Source organism: Martes martes (assembly GCF_963455335.1).
Source record: "Martes martes genome assembly, chromosome: 4".
Classification (NCBI taxonomy): Eukaryota; Metazoa; Chordata; class Mammalia; order Carnivora; family Mustelidae; genus Martes; species Martes martes.
In genome coordinates, this window is record NC_137891.1 from 182310507 (window position 1) to 182327964 (window position 17458).

General features: G+C 57.5%; 1 protein-coding gene across 1 annotated transcript in view; it reads left to right on the forward strand.

Moving 5' to 3' along the window:
• The window catches only part of DHRS3 (dehydrogenase/reductase 3), a 37614-nt gene that overhangs the window by 16574 nt on the left and 3582 nt on the right, over window positions 1-17458 (forward strand). The window contains exons 2-4 of the mRNA XM_080800203.1: window positions 12679-12822; window positions 13441-13560; window positions 13840-14078. Of these exons, the coding sequence (XP_080656329.1) occupies window positions 12679-12822; window positions 13441-13560; window positions 13840-14078 (503 nt within the window). The remainder of the gene's footprint in view (window positions 1-12678; window positions 12823-13440; window positions 13561-13839; window positions 14079-17458) is intronic.

The following is a 17458-nucleotide window of genomic DNA, read 5'->3' on the forward strand; positions in this document are numbered from 1 at the left end:
CTTTCCACCCCAGCACAGGGAGGCCAGTTTCGATTCTCCCCGCTTCCCCCAGAGGGAGATGGTGAAGCCCAGAGATGCCAAGTGACTCATCCAAAAGTCACACAGCAAATCGACTCCAGAGCGCACCGCTGGCCCACCGGCCCCGGTCAGGCTGCCTTTCATTACCAAGGGCAGTTCGGACATCTGGCACTGCCAAGGGCAAGCAGTCCAGGGTTGTTCCGGGAGCTCCCTGGAATCCACGGCGGTCCTCTGCTCATCGGGGAGGTGGGGAGTGGCTGGGGGGCAGCCCTAGGGACCGGCTGGCATCGGCTGACACCTGGAGGAAGGGCCTCAGCCCCCCAGCACTTCTGCTTCCTTCAAGAGGGATGAGCTTCCCAGAAGGCCTTGCACCAAGGCATTTCCCCCAATCTGTCAGGCGGAAGGCCCAAAGCTGACCCCAGAGGCCCAGCCTTCCGTGCTGGAGGCCCCCTGAGGAGGCAGGGGACAGGGTCCCCAGCGGAGAGGCTGACCCCAGCTGGGTGGAAGCTACCAGCCCCCGGGGATGCTCCGGAGGAGGGAGGCTGCGCTCCAGCTGGGCCGGTGCCTGCCTGGGGTGGGGGGGGGGCGGCGGAGGGTTCACGCTGCGGCCAGCAGACTGGCTGCGTGTTGCAATGTCTGGTGGCGTTTGCAGCATCCTGTCCGTGTGTGCAGCTGGGGTAACCTCAGGCCGGCGCGGACGAGCGTGTGTGGCGCGCAGGCCTCGCGGCCTGGAGGCTGCTGGCACCGCGCATCTCATTTACAGCTCCGGGTTCAGCCTGGGGCCAGCGGCGCCCCTGACGTCAGGGGTTTGTTTACCGCTGGGCCGCGGGGAGGAAGCGCGGGCGGTCCCTGCGGCTGGAGGGGGACCCCGTCCACCCCCCGCCCCTGCCCCGACCCCAAGCCGGCCTCCTCCCCGCCTCCCCCCCACCCCGCTTCCCCCAAGCCCCCATCCCTATCCCCAGCCCGACCTCCTCCGCAACTTCCCCCCCACCCCGCCCCAAACGCACCCCCACCCCGGTCCCCAACCTGGCCCCGCTCCCCATCAGTACCCCAATCCGCACCCCGCCCTGGCCCTCCCACCGCCCCTCCACTCCGCCCCATCTGCACTCCCACCCCTATCCCCAACCTGGCCCTCCTCCCCGCCTCCCCTACCCTCTCCCCATCCCCGCCCCCGCACTTCAACCCAGCCCAGCCTGGTCCCCGCCCCCAGACCCTGCCCCAGCCGTGCTCTGGACACCTCCAAGACGCCCCTCCTCACCTCCTCACCCTCCTCACCTCCGGGACCACAGCCCCCACCCCCATCTCCTCCCACTCCTCTCCCCTACCCGTTCCCTTCCTTTTCCATCGGCCAAATCTGGCCAAATCGGATCCCGGCCCAATCCCCACCCAGGACTCCGGCCCAGCCCCGGCCCACCCCCTCCCGGGACCCCCGCGGGCCCCCACCCGACGCCCGCCCCTGGGCCCACTTTCAGAAAGACTTCCTGGAGCCTCCTGCCAGACCCGCTGAGGTTTCGCCCGGCGGCTCCTCCTGCCACCCCCTCACCCCATCATGTGAGCGCAGACTCGCCTCCCCGCGCGGAGCAGGCTGGCGGCTGGTTAGCGGCCGGGGCAGGGCCGCGAGGGCCGGCGCTTTGTTATTGGAAACTGGTGTGTTTACCGGCGGTGGCGCGCTAGGTGGGTCGCCGGCCTGCCTGGCGGGCATCCAGGCACCCTCTTCCCGGGGAGGCTGCCCTTGCCACCTGGAACCGTTCCCTCCCTCTCCGCCACCCCTCCCCCGCACTTTGCTTCCCGGAGTGTTCTGGAAGTGGAAGGGACCCGGGAATGGAAGTCGGGGATCTTGCTCTCCCTGCATACGTGGGACTTGCCAAAGCCGACCTTTCCTGGAGAGGGAGGCTGGGGGGGGAGGGGGGGGCGCTCGGGGAATGAGTACTGTTCTTCAATTTGCTTAGGCCAAACCCTTGGGGGGTCTCTTGGAACCCCTCTTCTGGCAGTCCAGTCCCATCCCCCTCCTCCTCCACCAGCTCTACCCGACTGTCCCAGCTTGGTGGGGGGGGATCCCCCCCATTCATCCCATCTCTCCTCTGCCTGTGGACAGCAGCTCCTGACTGCCCCCCCCCACCCCTCCTGCTCCGGTTCCCACCCTCATTCCAAACGCGGGGTCCAGCAGTCAGAACTGCTTCTGAAATCCAAGGCAGAGGCTGTCTTCTCTCTAGTCACAACCCTCAGAAGGACTTCGGTTCTCACTAGGAATAGAATTCACAGCCCCCCACGCCCTTCCCAGCTGCAGTTCCCAACTTCGTGTCTTCCACTCAGCTCTGCCCCTGGACCTCCCCCAACACCCTGAGCTCATTCCCGCCCCAGGGCCTTTGCACTGGTTGTTCCCTCTGCCTGGAAGGTTCTTTCCCCAGATGTCTGCATCGTTCCTTCCTTCACTTCCCTCAAGTCTGCCCAAATGATTACCCTACCAGAGAGGGTTTCCCTGTCCCCCACTTCCTACCCCACGATCATTCCACTCAGCGCCCCTACAAAGCTTCCTGTCCCTCCCATGCACTTTGCCTGCTTTATATATTACATAGTCAGCTTGTTCCTATGTTCACTGTTCCCATCTTCCTCCTTCGCACAGGAAAGCAAATGCCAGGAGAGGGGGATGAACTTATGTCCTGCTGTGTTCTAGGGCTTCCAACACTGCCTGGTGCGCAGTCACCACTCAGTAATCCCCCTTGAATGTGTGAGTGAGTGAGTGAGTCTGGACGGGGAGCTTGGCTTTGTGAAGCTTGGCTTTGGGGTCTAGGTTGCAGCATCGCTTTGAAACTTGTGGTAGCACAGCCTGCATGAGTTACTTGGCCTGTCTGAGCTTTGTCCATCCACGGCACTTTTGGTCCCACTTCTCAGGCTGGTACTACTGAGGATGTATACCGTGCGAACGCAGCTGGCTCTCCCCTCCCCGCTTCTCAGCACCTGCAGCTCAAGGTTAGGTGGCGTTCCCCCACCCAGAGGTCCAGAGGGAGGAACTGAGGCAAAGGTCATGGGGCTTCAGCTAACACCTCTGGCCTGAGTTTGCACACCCCCGGGTTTTGCCAAGTATGGTCTAAGTGTCGACAGAAAGCGGTGCGGCTTTCTGAAAGCGGTCAGCCCTGAGCGTCTGCCTGGAGGTGAGATGTTACGCTCTTCTGTAGAGTCAGCCTTCGAGAAAACACTGGAGGGTATTCCCAGGGGTCCTGGAACCCAAGAGATTCACAAGGACCACACCCTGGCATGAGAGGGGACTCAGCCCCATGGTCACACATGGTTTCCAAACAGTTGCAGAAGACGTGGCTCTTGGCAGGTGGGAAGTAAGGGAGGGGGAGGTGCCCTCTATCCTCAGGGACGGAAGACTTCCGTCATGGAGGGACATGGGTGTCCCAGGGACTGGGAGAGATCTGGAAAGTAAGGAAGCAAGGACGTGCACGAGGCTGTTTACGGCATCTTTATTCGTAACTGCCAAAACTTGCCCCCGAGATGCCCGCCGGTAGGTGAAGGGATACATAAACCAAAACATTCAGAAAGTGGGATATCATTCAGCCCTGAGAAGAACTGAGCTATAAGCCGTGGAAGGACACGGAGACACCCTTAAATGTGTGTTACTAAGTGGGAGACGTCGATCTGAAGAAGGCTCTGTGGACTGTCATTCCAAGTACATGACATTCCGGAAAAGGCCGAGCTCTGGAGACCTTACAAGGGTCATTGTTGCCAGGGGTTGGAAGGAGGAAGGACGAACAGATGGAGGACAGAGGATTTTGAGGGCCGGGAAAATACTTTTTTTTTTTTTTTTTAAGATTTTGTTTATTTATTTGACAGACAGAGATCACAAGTAGGCAGAGAGGCCGGCGGCGGGGCAGGGGGGGGGAAGCAGGCTCCCCGCTGAGCAGAGAGCCCGATGTGGGGCTCAATCCCAGGACCCCAGGATCACGACCCGAGCCGAAGGCAGAGGCTTGAACCCACTGAGCCACCCAGGTGCCCCGAGGGCAGTGAAACTATACGACACTGCAAGCGGGGATAGGATGTCATTAAACATTTGTCTAAACCCCCAGAATGTACACAGCCAGCAGTGAGCCCTCATGTCAGCTACGGACTCTGGGTGACGGGGATGTGTCGGCGTGGGCTCATCAGCTGTACCAAGTCGACCACTCTGGTGGGGGACGTTGGTAATGGGGAGGCCGTGCAGGGGTGGGTGCAGGGGGTTAATCTCTGTATCTTCTTCTGCTCAGTTTTGCTGTGAACCTAAAAAAACCCAGCCTCCAGCGGCCCCATATCTATGGATCAGACACATATTCTTGGTCCCAGTGGTCAAGGGCAATGTGCCATTGGACTCTGCTTCAACCCGTCCACGCTGCCACCCGCTCCTGGGGGCTCCACTCCACCAGCCCTGAGGTGGCCCTAGGCTCCTGCCTTCATTTCTCCAGGACCACACTTCTGTGGCTGCCGCCTGGAAGGAGTCTCCTCTTTTCTCTGTGTGTTTCTCCTCTGTCTCTTATAAGGACACCTGTCATTGGATTTTAGGGTCCACCCTAATCCAGGGTGATCTCATCTCAAGATGCTTTAACTTAATTAATTACATGTGCAAAGACCCTTTTTCCCAGTGCATGGGTATCAGGGATCAGAGTTGTATGTGCCTTCCTGGGGGACACAAGTCATGCTGTCACCCACCCGCAGGACAGCTGTGAGCAACCGCTCTTCTCAAGTGCCTAGAACGGACACAGTACCTCCCTCATAGAGCTGTCAGAGGACTAGGTGACAGACTGCAGCAGGGGTCCTTCGTGACACTCGTGGTTATCCCCGTGGCGCCCGAGGGCCAGTTCCTGGCGGCACCTGGGAGGGAGGAAGTCCGTCCAGCTCCAGGCTATGGCCAGGGACTTGCGGGAAGGGGACAGTGCTGCCTGATCGCATTTGAGGAGCTCCGTAACAGTCCTCTCCAGCAGCGAGCCAGTAGTATCCAGAACCTTCTTGGCAGGCCCAAACAGGGAACGAAGGCAGCGCGAGCCTGTCCTTCCTGTCACTTGGGCAGCTCGGCCGTGCAGGAGCGGGAAGGGAGAGCCACCTCTAGCCTGGGTCCCTAGCGAAGAGGCCTGGTGCCTCGGCCACCTCTGACTCTCTGGGGTCAGGCGGCCGTGGTGGGACACGGGTAAGGAGCCTAAGGGCAAGATATAGACAGGGATGTGAGCAGTGTGGAAACGGGGCTTTTGGAAGGGAAGGTGGAAAGATGAGAACGTCCAAAATGTGTCTAGGAGGTTTCCCATCACTGTCGCTGATTTTTTTTTCACTGTCATTATTTTGAAACGTTTTCTTCGGAAGAAGGGGCGGTCGGCTGGGTGCATGTGCAGGGGGCACAGGCTGGTACTCCCAATGGGTGGGAGCTAGAGGGAGCCCACTGGGGCTCATTCCTAGGAAAACGCTTCTGTCCCGGAGAAGAAAGGTGTAAGGATCCGGACTGCTAGCCTTCGAACTTTATTTTATTTTTAGCAACAGAATCTTTGTAGAAATGGCTGTTCTAGAAGACGAATCAAAGTGCCCCAACTGGGGCGCCCGAGTGGCTCAGCATCTGCCTTCGGCTCAGGTCACGATCCTGGGGTCCTGGGATCAAGTCCCATGTCCGGCTCCCTGCTCAGCGGAGAGCCTGCTTCTCCCTCTTGCTCTGACTCTCCTCCCTGCTCATGGTCTCGCTCACTCTCTCTATCAAATGAATACATTACAAAAATCTTTAAAAAAAAAAAAAAAGGGAAGTGCCACGGTTCTTGGGGGACCCGGATGGTGCAGTCAGTTAAGCTCCCACCGACTCTTGGTTTCCACTCAGATCCTGATCTCGGGGTCGTGGGGTCCAGCCCCCGTGTTGGGCTCCACACTCAGCAGGGAGTCTGCTCTGGGACCCTGCCTCCCGAGCCTCCCACCCCTCAACAGCCCTTGAGGCTCCTTCCCGGATTCCTCAGGGTCCCCAGAGCTCGGCGTGGAAACCTCTCCCGGGACATCTTCCCGCAGGGCGCCCTGTAGCCCGTCTGAGAGGTGGGACAGCACTGACCACGGTCTCCACCTTCGTGGGCCAGGGGTGTGGACAAAGGAAGGTCTAAGTCAGGGGGAAGGAGAGAAACAGAGAGGTCTTTAAGATCCCGCAGTTCTGCCCCGGGTCAGGCTGTGGCTAGAAGCAAGGCAGCCGAGCCCCGGTTGGGGTCAATCCAGGCCACTGTGGCCCCGATGACTACACTTTTATGAGGGGATGGTGGGATCTTCTGCGAGCAAGGGGCGGGGCTATTTCTGTTCTTGGATTAAGAAGAAGAAGAAGAAGAGCCAGCATTGACTGTGTCCTCTCTGCATCTCCCAAACCACCCTTTGAAATGAATGACCTCGATTTACAGAGAGGCTCCGTGGGTTTGCCAAGTTCCTGGGACTCCCAAGTGGTAGATCAGAGAATTGAGCCCAGCCCGTCTGGCTCCCGAGCCTGTTCTAGGCCACTCTACCCAAAAGGTAGGGGATCTCTTTCTGGAAATGGACAGGACTCTGAAAGAGGGGAAAACTCAAAATTTAAGTCACCCTGGAAAGTACCCATTCACGCGCTCGGCCATACCTGTCCACACACCTGCGCTCATCTACCCCTTCCTGGCCATGCTGAAGTTTGGCATTTGCTCCTTCTAATCTAACAAGGCTGGATTCTAATTAACGTCCTCTCACTGGAGGCGCTCAGAGTGGAGGAGAGCTGTGCACCCTCCAAATGGTGACCCACACCCCCCCCCACCCCGCCACCCTGCCATGGTTTTCGGTCCCGGGGATGTTTTCTTCCTTCTCAGGAAGGCACCAACTCAGCACACTATTTTGCTCCAAGACGTGGAACCCATGAGACATGAGCTGTTCTGCTAAAGATCTTCCCAGGGACTTGGATCTTTCCGGGGCTACCAATTATAAACAGATGGTCCTCCTGGGACCCACCCAGAGACCACCCAGCTCACGTCACTGCGGGGGGTAGGGGAGGGGTGCTTTCTGTGCTCTGCTGCTGAGCTCCAACAATGAATGCCAAGTCCAGGCACTCAAGCGAGCCACTTTGGGCAAAGAAGTCCGGGCTGGGTGGGGTAGAGTCACTCACTATTCTCTGGTCAGCAGATTTTTCTAGAGACCTCCCCGGGCCAACGTCATGTGACAGCGTCAGCCGGCTTGTACTCTGTGGCTGGCCCGTGCTGGGTACTAAGGTTACAAGATGGACAGAATGGACAGGAACAACCAGAGAAGCTTCAGAACTGAGGGGGCATTCGGGCAGGGTTCTGAAGGATGAATAGGAGTCCACAGTAGGCTTGGCATTTAAAACAGAGAAAAAGAGCCTGTGCTGGGCACTAGGGAGGGAAAGAGGGAACTGAGAATGAGTGAGATTTATTCCCTGCCCTCCAAGAGATGGGATCTAAAAGGGAGATGGTGACCACAGTGTACTTGGGGCCAAGGGCAGCGTGTCATGCGCGAGCGTAAACCCTGACTGTGGAGCCTCTGGGAGCCTCCTCACTCGTTCACACAATGATGGGGAGAGAGATCCAAATAGACAGCACCTCATGATGGAGGGGAGCTCCCGAGAGCAGCGCCGGGGGCCTGGGGAAGCAAGCAGGGCTGGGACCACAGTGCTGAGCCACCTGTGTGTGAAGGAGCTGTCTGGGAAGATCTGTGCGGAAGCTTTTCTTCTGCCATCCTTCTTCAAGATCATAAATAATGGTAGCCGTCCTTTAGAGACGGTTTTCTCAGGACACCCGGGCATAAAGATGCCAACCACAGTCAGCCACGATCCCACCCTAAACAACCCACACTCTTACGTGGCCTGGCGACTTCTGTGAAACCGTTAGGCTTTTAGGGGCACCTGGGGGGCTCAGTTCGTTAAGCATCTGACTCTTGAGTTCAGCTCAGGTCATGATCTCAGGGTGGTGGGATCGGGCGCCACATCCATCTTCCTGCTCAGGCGGGGCTGGCAGGGGTGGGGACAGGGAGTCTGCTTGCTTGTCCCTCTCTCTCTGCCCCCCCCCCACTCTCTCTTGCAAATAAATAAATAAATAAATAAAATCTTTAAAAAAAAACCTGCTATGTTTTTAGAGTTGAGGTTATTCTTTATGGACAAGGCTGCAGTCTTTTTCCCCCAGCGTTAGATCCCTCAGCCTTTTCCTGTGTCACGAACACTCATCCTTTTAACGGCTGCAGGTGAGGGTCCATCAAGAGGCCGTGCTGATGTTCTCGGCTCTTTGTCTCCCTGGGAAATGATCCTAAGTGTTCCTTAGCAGGTGCCTGTTTCTGCGTGCTTAATCCCCAGGAGACCCCACGAAGAAAGGCAGCGGCTTTTCTCCTACTGGGAGAGAGTGAACGCTGGTGAGAAACCTCGGTTCAAATCCCAGCTCTGTCACTCAGTTGCTGTGTGACCGCAGACAAGTTGCTTAGCCTCTCTGGGCCACAGTTTCGTCATCTGTACAAGGGGCATAATATGGCTACCTCGTCCAGCCCCCAATTTAAGTGAAGTTCCCCCACTTACTCTTTATCCCACTTGCCGTAATTTGCATCCGATGGTTTTCTCGCCTGGTCACTGTCTTCCCTGGCTGGAACCCTGGCTCCCTGAGGCAGGCAGTGTGGGCCCACCGCCCCTGGGAGGCTGGAGGCCTTGCTCCCCTTCCCCCCACACAGGCCAGCCACACAGCCCGAAGGACGAGAGCAACCGTTCCCCGCAGAGGGGCCGGGAGGCCGCAAATGTGAAGCCATCCTGAGCCCTAACTTGACACATCTGCCCCCTCCTCAGGCTGCTCGCCCCACGCTCCTCTCAGACCCCCGCCACCTGCCTGCCCGTCCTCTCCCTCATTCTGGCGCTGGGTGGGACTCCTGTCCCAGCTGCCCCAGGTCACCCCCAGGTGACTCGAGGCATGGACCACACAGGCGGGCCTGCTGAGTTGCCCGCTCGGTGCCTCTGGGTCCTCAGAGGGGTCTGGGCAGGGGACTGGAGGAGGAGAGACCAGGAAGGGACCGTGGCAGGAGCAGCTCCAACTGTCCCTCCCCTCAGCTCTGTCCCAAACCTCCCACCCCCAGACGACCAGCCCCGGGCCACCCTCTGAGACTGACTCCTCGCCCCCTTCAAGGGCCTGAGACTCTCACGTGACTCTTTAGCTCACAGCTCACAGCTAAATCCGGATCTCACTGAATCTTGGTCCAAGCACACTCTGGGACCCTAAATGGCTCAGTCAAGGAGGATGGAAGGGTCTCAGCCTTAAACCTCCTCCCAGCCCATCCCACCTGTGGCCCTGAACATTCTTTTACTCAGCAAACAGCACGTGCGCTCCTGGGCGCCGGAATGTGAAAATGAACAAGCCAGACTTGAGGCCCACAGGGGGCCGGTGGGCTTGCGGTGAGGCAGGCAGAGAGCAAGCCTGTCCTAGTGCCTGGGGAGAGATGGGGGTCCGAGCACAGAGCCCAAGGAAGCCAGCACCCCCCCCACGGCATCCTCAGCAGACCCCAAAAAGGAAATGCTCAAACCTGAGGGTCCTGCCTGGGCATACGCCTTGCCCATGGAAGACGAGGGGACCCAGCTTTCACTTTACCCCTCCCCTTACTCCAGCCCCTTTCCCTCCGCAGGGCGCACTTCCAGCCATGTAGACAGTTCTGGCCTCCTTGGTTTCTGGCTGGTGGTTTTCTGGGCAGATCAGGGGTTGGGGGATTTAGACCCTACTCTCCTTGCCCGATCTGAGAACTGGGGGGTCAGGAAGAGTGAGTTAGTCCGGCCAGGAGCCCCTGGGCCCTTGGTGGCCCTTCTGCTGGAACCCCATGCACACCTGCTTGTGATGAGAAGCAACCCAAGGTTCCCAGAATGAAGGGCACCCTTTCCGTGCCACTGCTCCAGACCCTCCAAGGCGATCATTCATGCTCCTAGAACCCCTGCACTTGCCAACACCCACCCCCAGCTTTAAGCTTCCCTTCTGTCTCCACCTGTCCTGAAATTCTCAGAGTCCCCAGAGGCATTGCCTTCTGCCAGACCCTAGGGAACGGTGCCCGCTCCGAGATCCTATTCCCCATAGGAGCTGGAGGTGGGATACTGCTGGGCAGGGACCAGAGCAGGAGAGAGGAGGCCAAGGATCCCCTCTGGCTGATATATTCAGAAATTCAGTGGAAGGGTGGTTGGATGATGGGAGAGAGTGAGTAGAAGGGAGAAAGGAGAGGAAGATGGATGGATGGAAGGAAGGAAGGGAGGAAGGGAGGGAGGAAGGATGGATTGGGTGGGTGGATGGAAGAAGGGAAGGATGGATGGATGGACGGATGGATGGATGGATGGATGGACGGATGGATGGATGGATGGATGGATAGGTGGACGGATGGATGGATGGGTGGATGGATGGATAGGTGGATGGATGGATGGATGGATGGATGGATGGATGGATAGGTGGACGGATGGATGGATGGATGGATAGGTGGGTGGATGGATGGATGGATGGATGGACGGATGGATGGATGGATGGATGGATGGTCAGACAGGCAGGTGGGGTAACAGGGAGGATGGAAGGAAACTGGGTGACAATGACCTCAAGGCAAGGGTGAGGTTTGGTGGCGTGGAGGGTGCTTACACCCAGCTGCCTTCCTAAAACAGATGTTTGTTTTCTTCTTCCCGAAGTGACTCTCCCTGCCTCTCCTGCAGGGGCACATTCTTAGTCTGTTTTTAGTTCAACAGACGAGAAAGTATTCCTTGGAGCCTGTCTAATTGCAGACGGTTTGCCCTTGATGGGCTTTTGTGGTCACGGAGAGCCACGGATGGAATCCTTCCTTCTAAAACCCTTCCTGTGTTTGAAGACTTCAATTACAAGAAGTAAAGGGCTTCGACTAGGTGGGGTCTTCAAACTGGGCTTTCCCAGGGATGTTTCCGGAGGTGGAAAAAAAAATACTTTTATCCTCTTTTTTAAAAATATTGCAAAAGCCTTAAAAACACTAATAAAAAGAGCAAATCCACTGGGAGACCCCCCAGCTCTCTTGTGTATCCCGTCAGCTATACCCTTTGGGGGCCCTTTCCGCTTAAGTAAAGATTCTGAGATTTTAAGGTTGATAAACTGTTCCCACTTCCCACTACTTGTCTGTGTGACTTTTGTCCCTCCTGTGTCACAAAGCAGACTGGAGAAATCCACTGGATTCTGGGCTGGTGTATGGGGAGCCCCCTCTGGAACTCCCACTCAAAAATGTTTGCCCGCCCAATGCGGCTTCTCCCTTCTCATTAGCTGTTTCTAGAGGAAGGAAATATGCAGCTGGACGTGTGATTTCTTCCTTTCCCTCGTTTCACACACTGGGTTCTATGTGGAGTTTTATTTTTCAAGGAGGAATTTCTTTTTTTTTTTCTTTTCTTTTTTTTTTTTTTTTAAGATTTTACTTATTTGAGAAAGAGAGAGAGCGAGCTTAAATGGGGGGAGGGACAGAGGGAGATGGAGAGAGAGAAGCAGGCTCCCCATTGAGCAGGGAGCCCGACGACATGGGGCTCGACCCCAGGACCCTGGGATCATGACCTGAGCTGAAGGCAGACACTTAACCGACAGCCACCCAGGCGCCCCTTGAGGAGGAATTTTGTTGTTAATTTTAGAAAGGAAGAAGAAACAAAGATAGAAACCCATTAGACTAATCCCGAAGAAAACCTCATCTCTGCCTTTTTTTTTTTTTTTGAGATTGTATTTATTTATTTCAGACAGAGAGAGAGAGAGAGGGGGGAGGGGCGGGGGCGGGGGCAGAGAGGGACAAGCGGACCCCATGCTGGCTGCAAGCTCCATTTCTCAGCCCCAAAATCATGACCTGAGCCAAAATCAAGAGCCGGATGCTTAACCGACTTAGCCTCCCACATGCCCTTCTTCCTTTTTCTGATGCCGTCCGGCCCCATTCTTCAGGCCCTTTTATCAACAGGGGCCTCTCTGGACCCACGACGTGTCATGTCATGGGGAGGTGGGTGGGTTGTCCTTGCTTAGGTCAAGGTTGAGAATTAGCTGGCCTTCTCTTCTGCGCCTTTTGTGGCCGGCCATTCATAAATTTGCCCCACCCCGTTAGGAATCCATTCATCGGCCCCGCCAGGGTCTTCTCCTGGTATAGCAGGTCCCATGTTCATTACCAGGGTGGGGGTGGGGGAGGGGAGCGGCCGCATCTCCTGCTCATTCGGAGCCTGGCCCCTCTCTCCGTGCCCTCCTTCCAGCTAGGTGGGGAGCTCCACTTTGCCTCCGTGGGCCTCGCGGCCAGGACCTTCCAGTCCGTTCTGGAAGGTTGGGCTTATAACCCTGGCTCTGACTGTAGTGGGAGAGAAGACCAGCTTGTTCTTGGGAGCGTTCCGGAACACTGTAGAGAAGGAGCTCTGCTGTGGCTTCCGGGATGGAGCTGGCGGGGGGTGTCCTGTGGAAAGCAGCGTCGAAGAAGGACTTGTAAATAACGCTCAACCGATCGGTCCTCCGTGGGCTCAGAAAGAACTCGTTCGTTTCAGAATAGGCTCTATCCCTTTGGGAAAGCCTATTGTCGATGCGCTTTGCAAACCCTCTTTGGATGCAATCCGGGAGCCCGGTTACTTCACTTGCCAATTCCTCGGGCAGATTGCTGGACTTCTGATGCCAACAACTGAATCACAATGGCTTACTCAATGACCACTCACTCAGGGCTGTCATCCTCTCCTTCCAGATCGTTCTCTGGGGCCGGACTGAGAAATGCCTGAAGGAGACGACAGAAGAGATCCGGCAGATGGGCACCGAGTGCCACTATTTCATTTGTGACGTGGGCAACCGGGAGGAGGTGTACCAGACGGCCAAAGCTGTCCGGGAGAAGGTAAGTAGCCTGGAGGGGTCTGTACTCAGTTCAGCCGGACCCAGGAGAAGGCCAGCCAAAGAGATCAATCTGGCCTGGGGGAGAGTGTTGCTAATGGCAGGCTGGCTGTTTCCGGGACATCTTTGGGGACTCTCCCGGGAAGCTGGCCCATGCTGTGTGTGCACGTGTGTGTCGCTCAGGGTGGGGATTAGGGGTGTGGGTTGATTGCGTAACACCTGTTGTCCCCTTTGGAAGTTCAGACCTTGTGAGTTTCTGTCCCAGAGTCTGGGGGCAAACATTCCATTGTCCTCTGGGAAAATCCTTGTCCTGACTCCAGCAATCTGTTTGCACTGAATGAGCTCTCAGGGAGCTCCCAGGGAGCAAAACCCACCCCATTTGGTATCTGGCACACGGCTAGCGTTAACTGCTTCCGTGTAACAATAACCTCACTTGTCATAAACCTGCTCTGTGCCATAAAATCTTTCGGACCCTCAGATCAATCCGGGATGGCAGGCAGCCCCGTCTCAGGAATCCAGGTTGATGCCTGGAGAGACGATGTGGCTATCCGGGGGCACACGGTAAGCGTGGAGGGGGCAGGTCCCTCTGCCCTAAAGGCCCCGCGGCTCCCCCTGCCTGCAGGTGGGCGACATCACCATCCTGGTAAACAACGCTGCCGTGGTCCACGGGAAGAGCCTCATGGACAGTGACGATGACGCCCTTCTCAAGTCCCAGCACATCAACACCCTGGGCCAGTTCTGGGTAAGGGCCATCCCGGGCCACCACCAGCCCCCGGGTGTGACAGTGACCCATTCCTTCCCTCCCGGCTGCCGTTTGGGCAGAGGGGAGAGGCTCACTGGGGCTGGGGCTTGTCATGTCCGAGAAAGTGGAGGTCAAGGCCCTGTAGCGGGCAGGCCCTGGCCGCCTCCCCTCCCGTCCTAGGGGAGCTCATCATCCGGGGGGCACGGGTGCCCATGCTGGCCTTATGTAGAGGGGCTGCTGGAGGCGGCGGCCCCACACTGACCTCCCACCCGCCCTCAGACCACCAAGGCCTTCTTGCCGCGGATGCTGGAGCTGCAGAACGGCCACATCGTGTGTCTCAACTCCGTGCTGGCGCTCTCCGCCATCCCCGGTGCCATTGACTACTGCACGTCCAAAGCCTCGGCCTTCGCCTTCATGGAGAGCCTGACCCTGGGGCTGCTGGACTGTCCAGGGGTCAGTGCCACCACCGTGCTGCCCTTCCACACCAGCACCGAGATGTTCCAGGGCATGAGGGTGAGGTCAGTGAGCGGGGGACTCGCCTCCCCCCCACCACCCCGGGCACGGCCCCCAGCAGAGAGAACGGAGTGTCCATCCAGGAACAGCGAGGATGAATCCCAAAAGTCTTAAAAGTCTTATGTGGATCGAAAGAAGCCAGAGGCGGGAGAGGGCATGCTGTGTGATCGCTCCATATGAAGCTCTAGAGGCCGGCCATGGGGCTGGAAACCAGAGCAGTGGCCGTCCCTCGAGGGCTGGGGACATAGCTTGGGAGGAGACCCAAGGGAACTTTCTAGGCTTTTAAAAATGTTCTCTCTTCCCGATCTGAGCGGTGGTTACGTAGGTGAAAACGAGTCAGGCTATACACTAAAGATGTATGCCTTTTTATTATATGCAAATTACAGCTCAATTTAAAGAAATACCGAAGCCAATCGAAGGGATTGGGAACCATGGCTTTAGAGCTCAGGCTTCCGTGCCAGCTCACCTCGACCTGTGATGTCCCCTGCCACCCTGGGTCCAGTTAGCGCCCACTGCAAGCCTCCACTGCTCCTCTATAAAACGGGATGATGAGAGGGGCATCTGGGATGGCTCATTCGGTTAAGCGTCCCACTCTGGATCGGGGCTCCGGTCAGGATCTCAGGGTCGTGAGATCAAGCCCCATATTGGGCTCCACACATTCTCCCTCTCACTTTGCCTCTTCCTCCCTACCCGGCTTTCTCACTCGCTCTCCAAAAACAAAGGAAGGAAGGAGAGAAAGAAAGAGAGAGGAAGGAAAGAAAGAGAAATAAAGAAAGAGAGAAAGGAAGGAAGGGAGGGAGGGATGGTGAGGATGTCCACACCTAGGTTCTTCGATAAGGATAAAATGGGACCTGCCACACAACACCACGTACGTACACAGTAAGAGCCCAATAATTGGTGCTACAATGATGAAGGTTTGTGAAGCCGCATAAGGTCCTGGAGAAATGAAAATGCGGAATTACCCAACAGCTGCTTCCCTTGCTTTTTGCAACACAGCGCCCAGTTACAAACTTCCCTCCCGAATCCGGCGCACCAGCTTCTTCCCCAAACGAGGATGACAGTGGAGGGTCCCCGTCGAGTCGAACGAGTCGGCCGGCAGAGGGCCTTTCGCAGAGCACGAGCCATGTGGGGTCCCTCCGTCTCCCCCGAGGTGTTAGTACTAAGAGTCGTTTGGCGACACCCCCGGGTCTCTGGATTTGCAAAACCTTGAGCCAGTTTTGCCGACTCCCTGAGCCATACTCCGCTGGTCTGTAAGACTGGACATCATACCTCCCTCTGGGGCTCATGAGGAGGGGTCGAAGTGACACACGGAAGGTTCTGGTGCAAAGCCTGGCCCACAGACCCCCAGTAACGAACTGCTGCTCTCCTGTCCTCGCCGTCAGCGAGCATTTCAGAGAAGCCGTATGTGATTAATCTTCCTCGCCGATCACCCCTTCCGTGCGCCACCAAAATTTCCACCTGCTGGACATGCGGAGCATCATAGATTCTGTATGTAGAGGAGGTTGGTTAAATGGCAGCTAATGTCCCATGTTGGCTCCCCCCCCCCATCACACCTCAGTTCGGCTTCTTTTCTTCTGGGTATACAGGAGGTGCTCTGTAAATGCATATTGGGTGGAAGAGCAACAGAGGCAGTCCGGGGTTTCAGCTGGGCTCCAGGACACAGAAGTGGGTGGGATATCGGCAGGCCTCTGGCAGGGTGTCTGTCTGTCTCACCTTCCGGCAGTCTCCCCTCCAGCACGTGAAGGGAGCGCAAGGTTCCCCAAGCCATGTTTCTACAGTGGCTCCGAGCGTGGACCCGCACAGCCTCGGGCCAGACCCCAGCTCTGCGGGACCTGGACAAGTCACCTTAGCTTTTCTGTGCTTTGGTTTCATCGCTAATAAGGGATGGGTCATGTAGCCCCTGCTTCACAGGTTAGATGAGCCCCGAGGTGGGACTCCACTAGCCTGCCCGACAAGTAGTAAGCTCCAGGCGAAGCTTGGTCACCTGCGGGTGTGTGGGGGAGCCCCGAGGAGCGGGGAGAAGGGTCAGAAAAGGCTGATTGCTGTCTAGCCAACTCCCGCTTCTCAAAGGAAAAAAAAGGAAGAAGAAGAAGAAGAAGAAGAAGAAGAAGAAGAAGAAGATCACTGGCTTCCCTCCCAACCATTAAAAAACTGATGGGCTTTCTGGCAAAGGCTTGGGGACCCATCTCACCCACTGGGGGGAAACGAGAAGGACCCCCCCAGCGGCCGTGCTGGCATCCGTCGGGTTCTCCTGCAGGGGCCTTACTAGGAAGGGCCCCCCTGAACCCACGGAGCTTGGCCCATGCGCCCCGCCTTCCCTTTCTCCAAGGAGCGAGCAGGACCGGCCCAGGTCGGGGCTGGAAAACCAGACCGTGCACTGTGTCTGTAGGGATCCGGCCTCGGTGAGCCGCCTCAGCGCAGTCATCCCCGCAGGCCCCCGGGGGCTGCCCTTCTAGATCGCAGCAGGGTTGGGAGCATCTTGGCTGCACCTTGGGATAGCAAAGGAAGCCCCTGGTGGGGAATGGGTGTGGGGGTCGCCCATGGGTTCTCTGAGACCAACCCAGCCCTTGCTTGGGTCCCAAGAGTTGCCTTTGTTCAAGGTAACGTCAGCTCTGAGTGACTTACCTAAGCCCTAAGTGCTTCTGGGGCCCGAACGGCATGCAAGCCCTTACGGGGGGATCACGGTCAGCCCTGGGCCTACGGGTCCACAGGGGCGAGGACAGACTTTTGGCCTGGGGCCCCTGCTGGCCTGGCTTGAGTCCTTAGGGCCTCCCCTAATCTCCCCAAAGCCTCAGCTTCCTTCTCTATAAATTGGAGCAAATGACTCCTGCTTCGTTTCGCACGGGTCTGGCAGGTCGGGGTGTCATCACCATGTGGGCCTCAGGTCACAGGCCTCCGAACAGGCATGAGAAAGCTCCCCGGCGTTGGCGCATTCAGCCGTTCGCTTACCAACCCCGTGGAAAGCGCTCTGTCCGCGTTTGGAAGGCCACGTCAGTGAATCCGTGAATCAGCGAGGGAAGCAGCGAGCCGGGCAGAGAGGGGCGATCCCACAGACCCCTGCCTCCGACAGGATGAGCAGGACACATTTGGGGAACAGCGGATTGTTCCGTGTCCATCCGTCCCGCGAGCACTGATTGAGCACCACTGCGGACCAGACTCTGCACAGAGGGGAGAACACAGACAGCAAGACGGACCAGCCCTCTGCCCCTGTGGAACTCACAGTCCGAGGGAGGAGACAGGCCATGAACAAGGAGACAGACAGACAGGAGAGGCCCTTCCCGAGGTGGCCAGTGCAGTCCAGGGAATTAGCAGAGGGAGGAGAGCAGAGGCCATCCCGAGTGGATGGGCCGAGAACCCTCTCGAATGGGGCTGCCGGCAGAGAGCT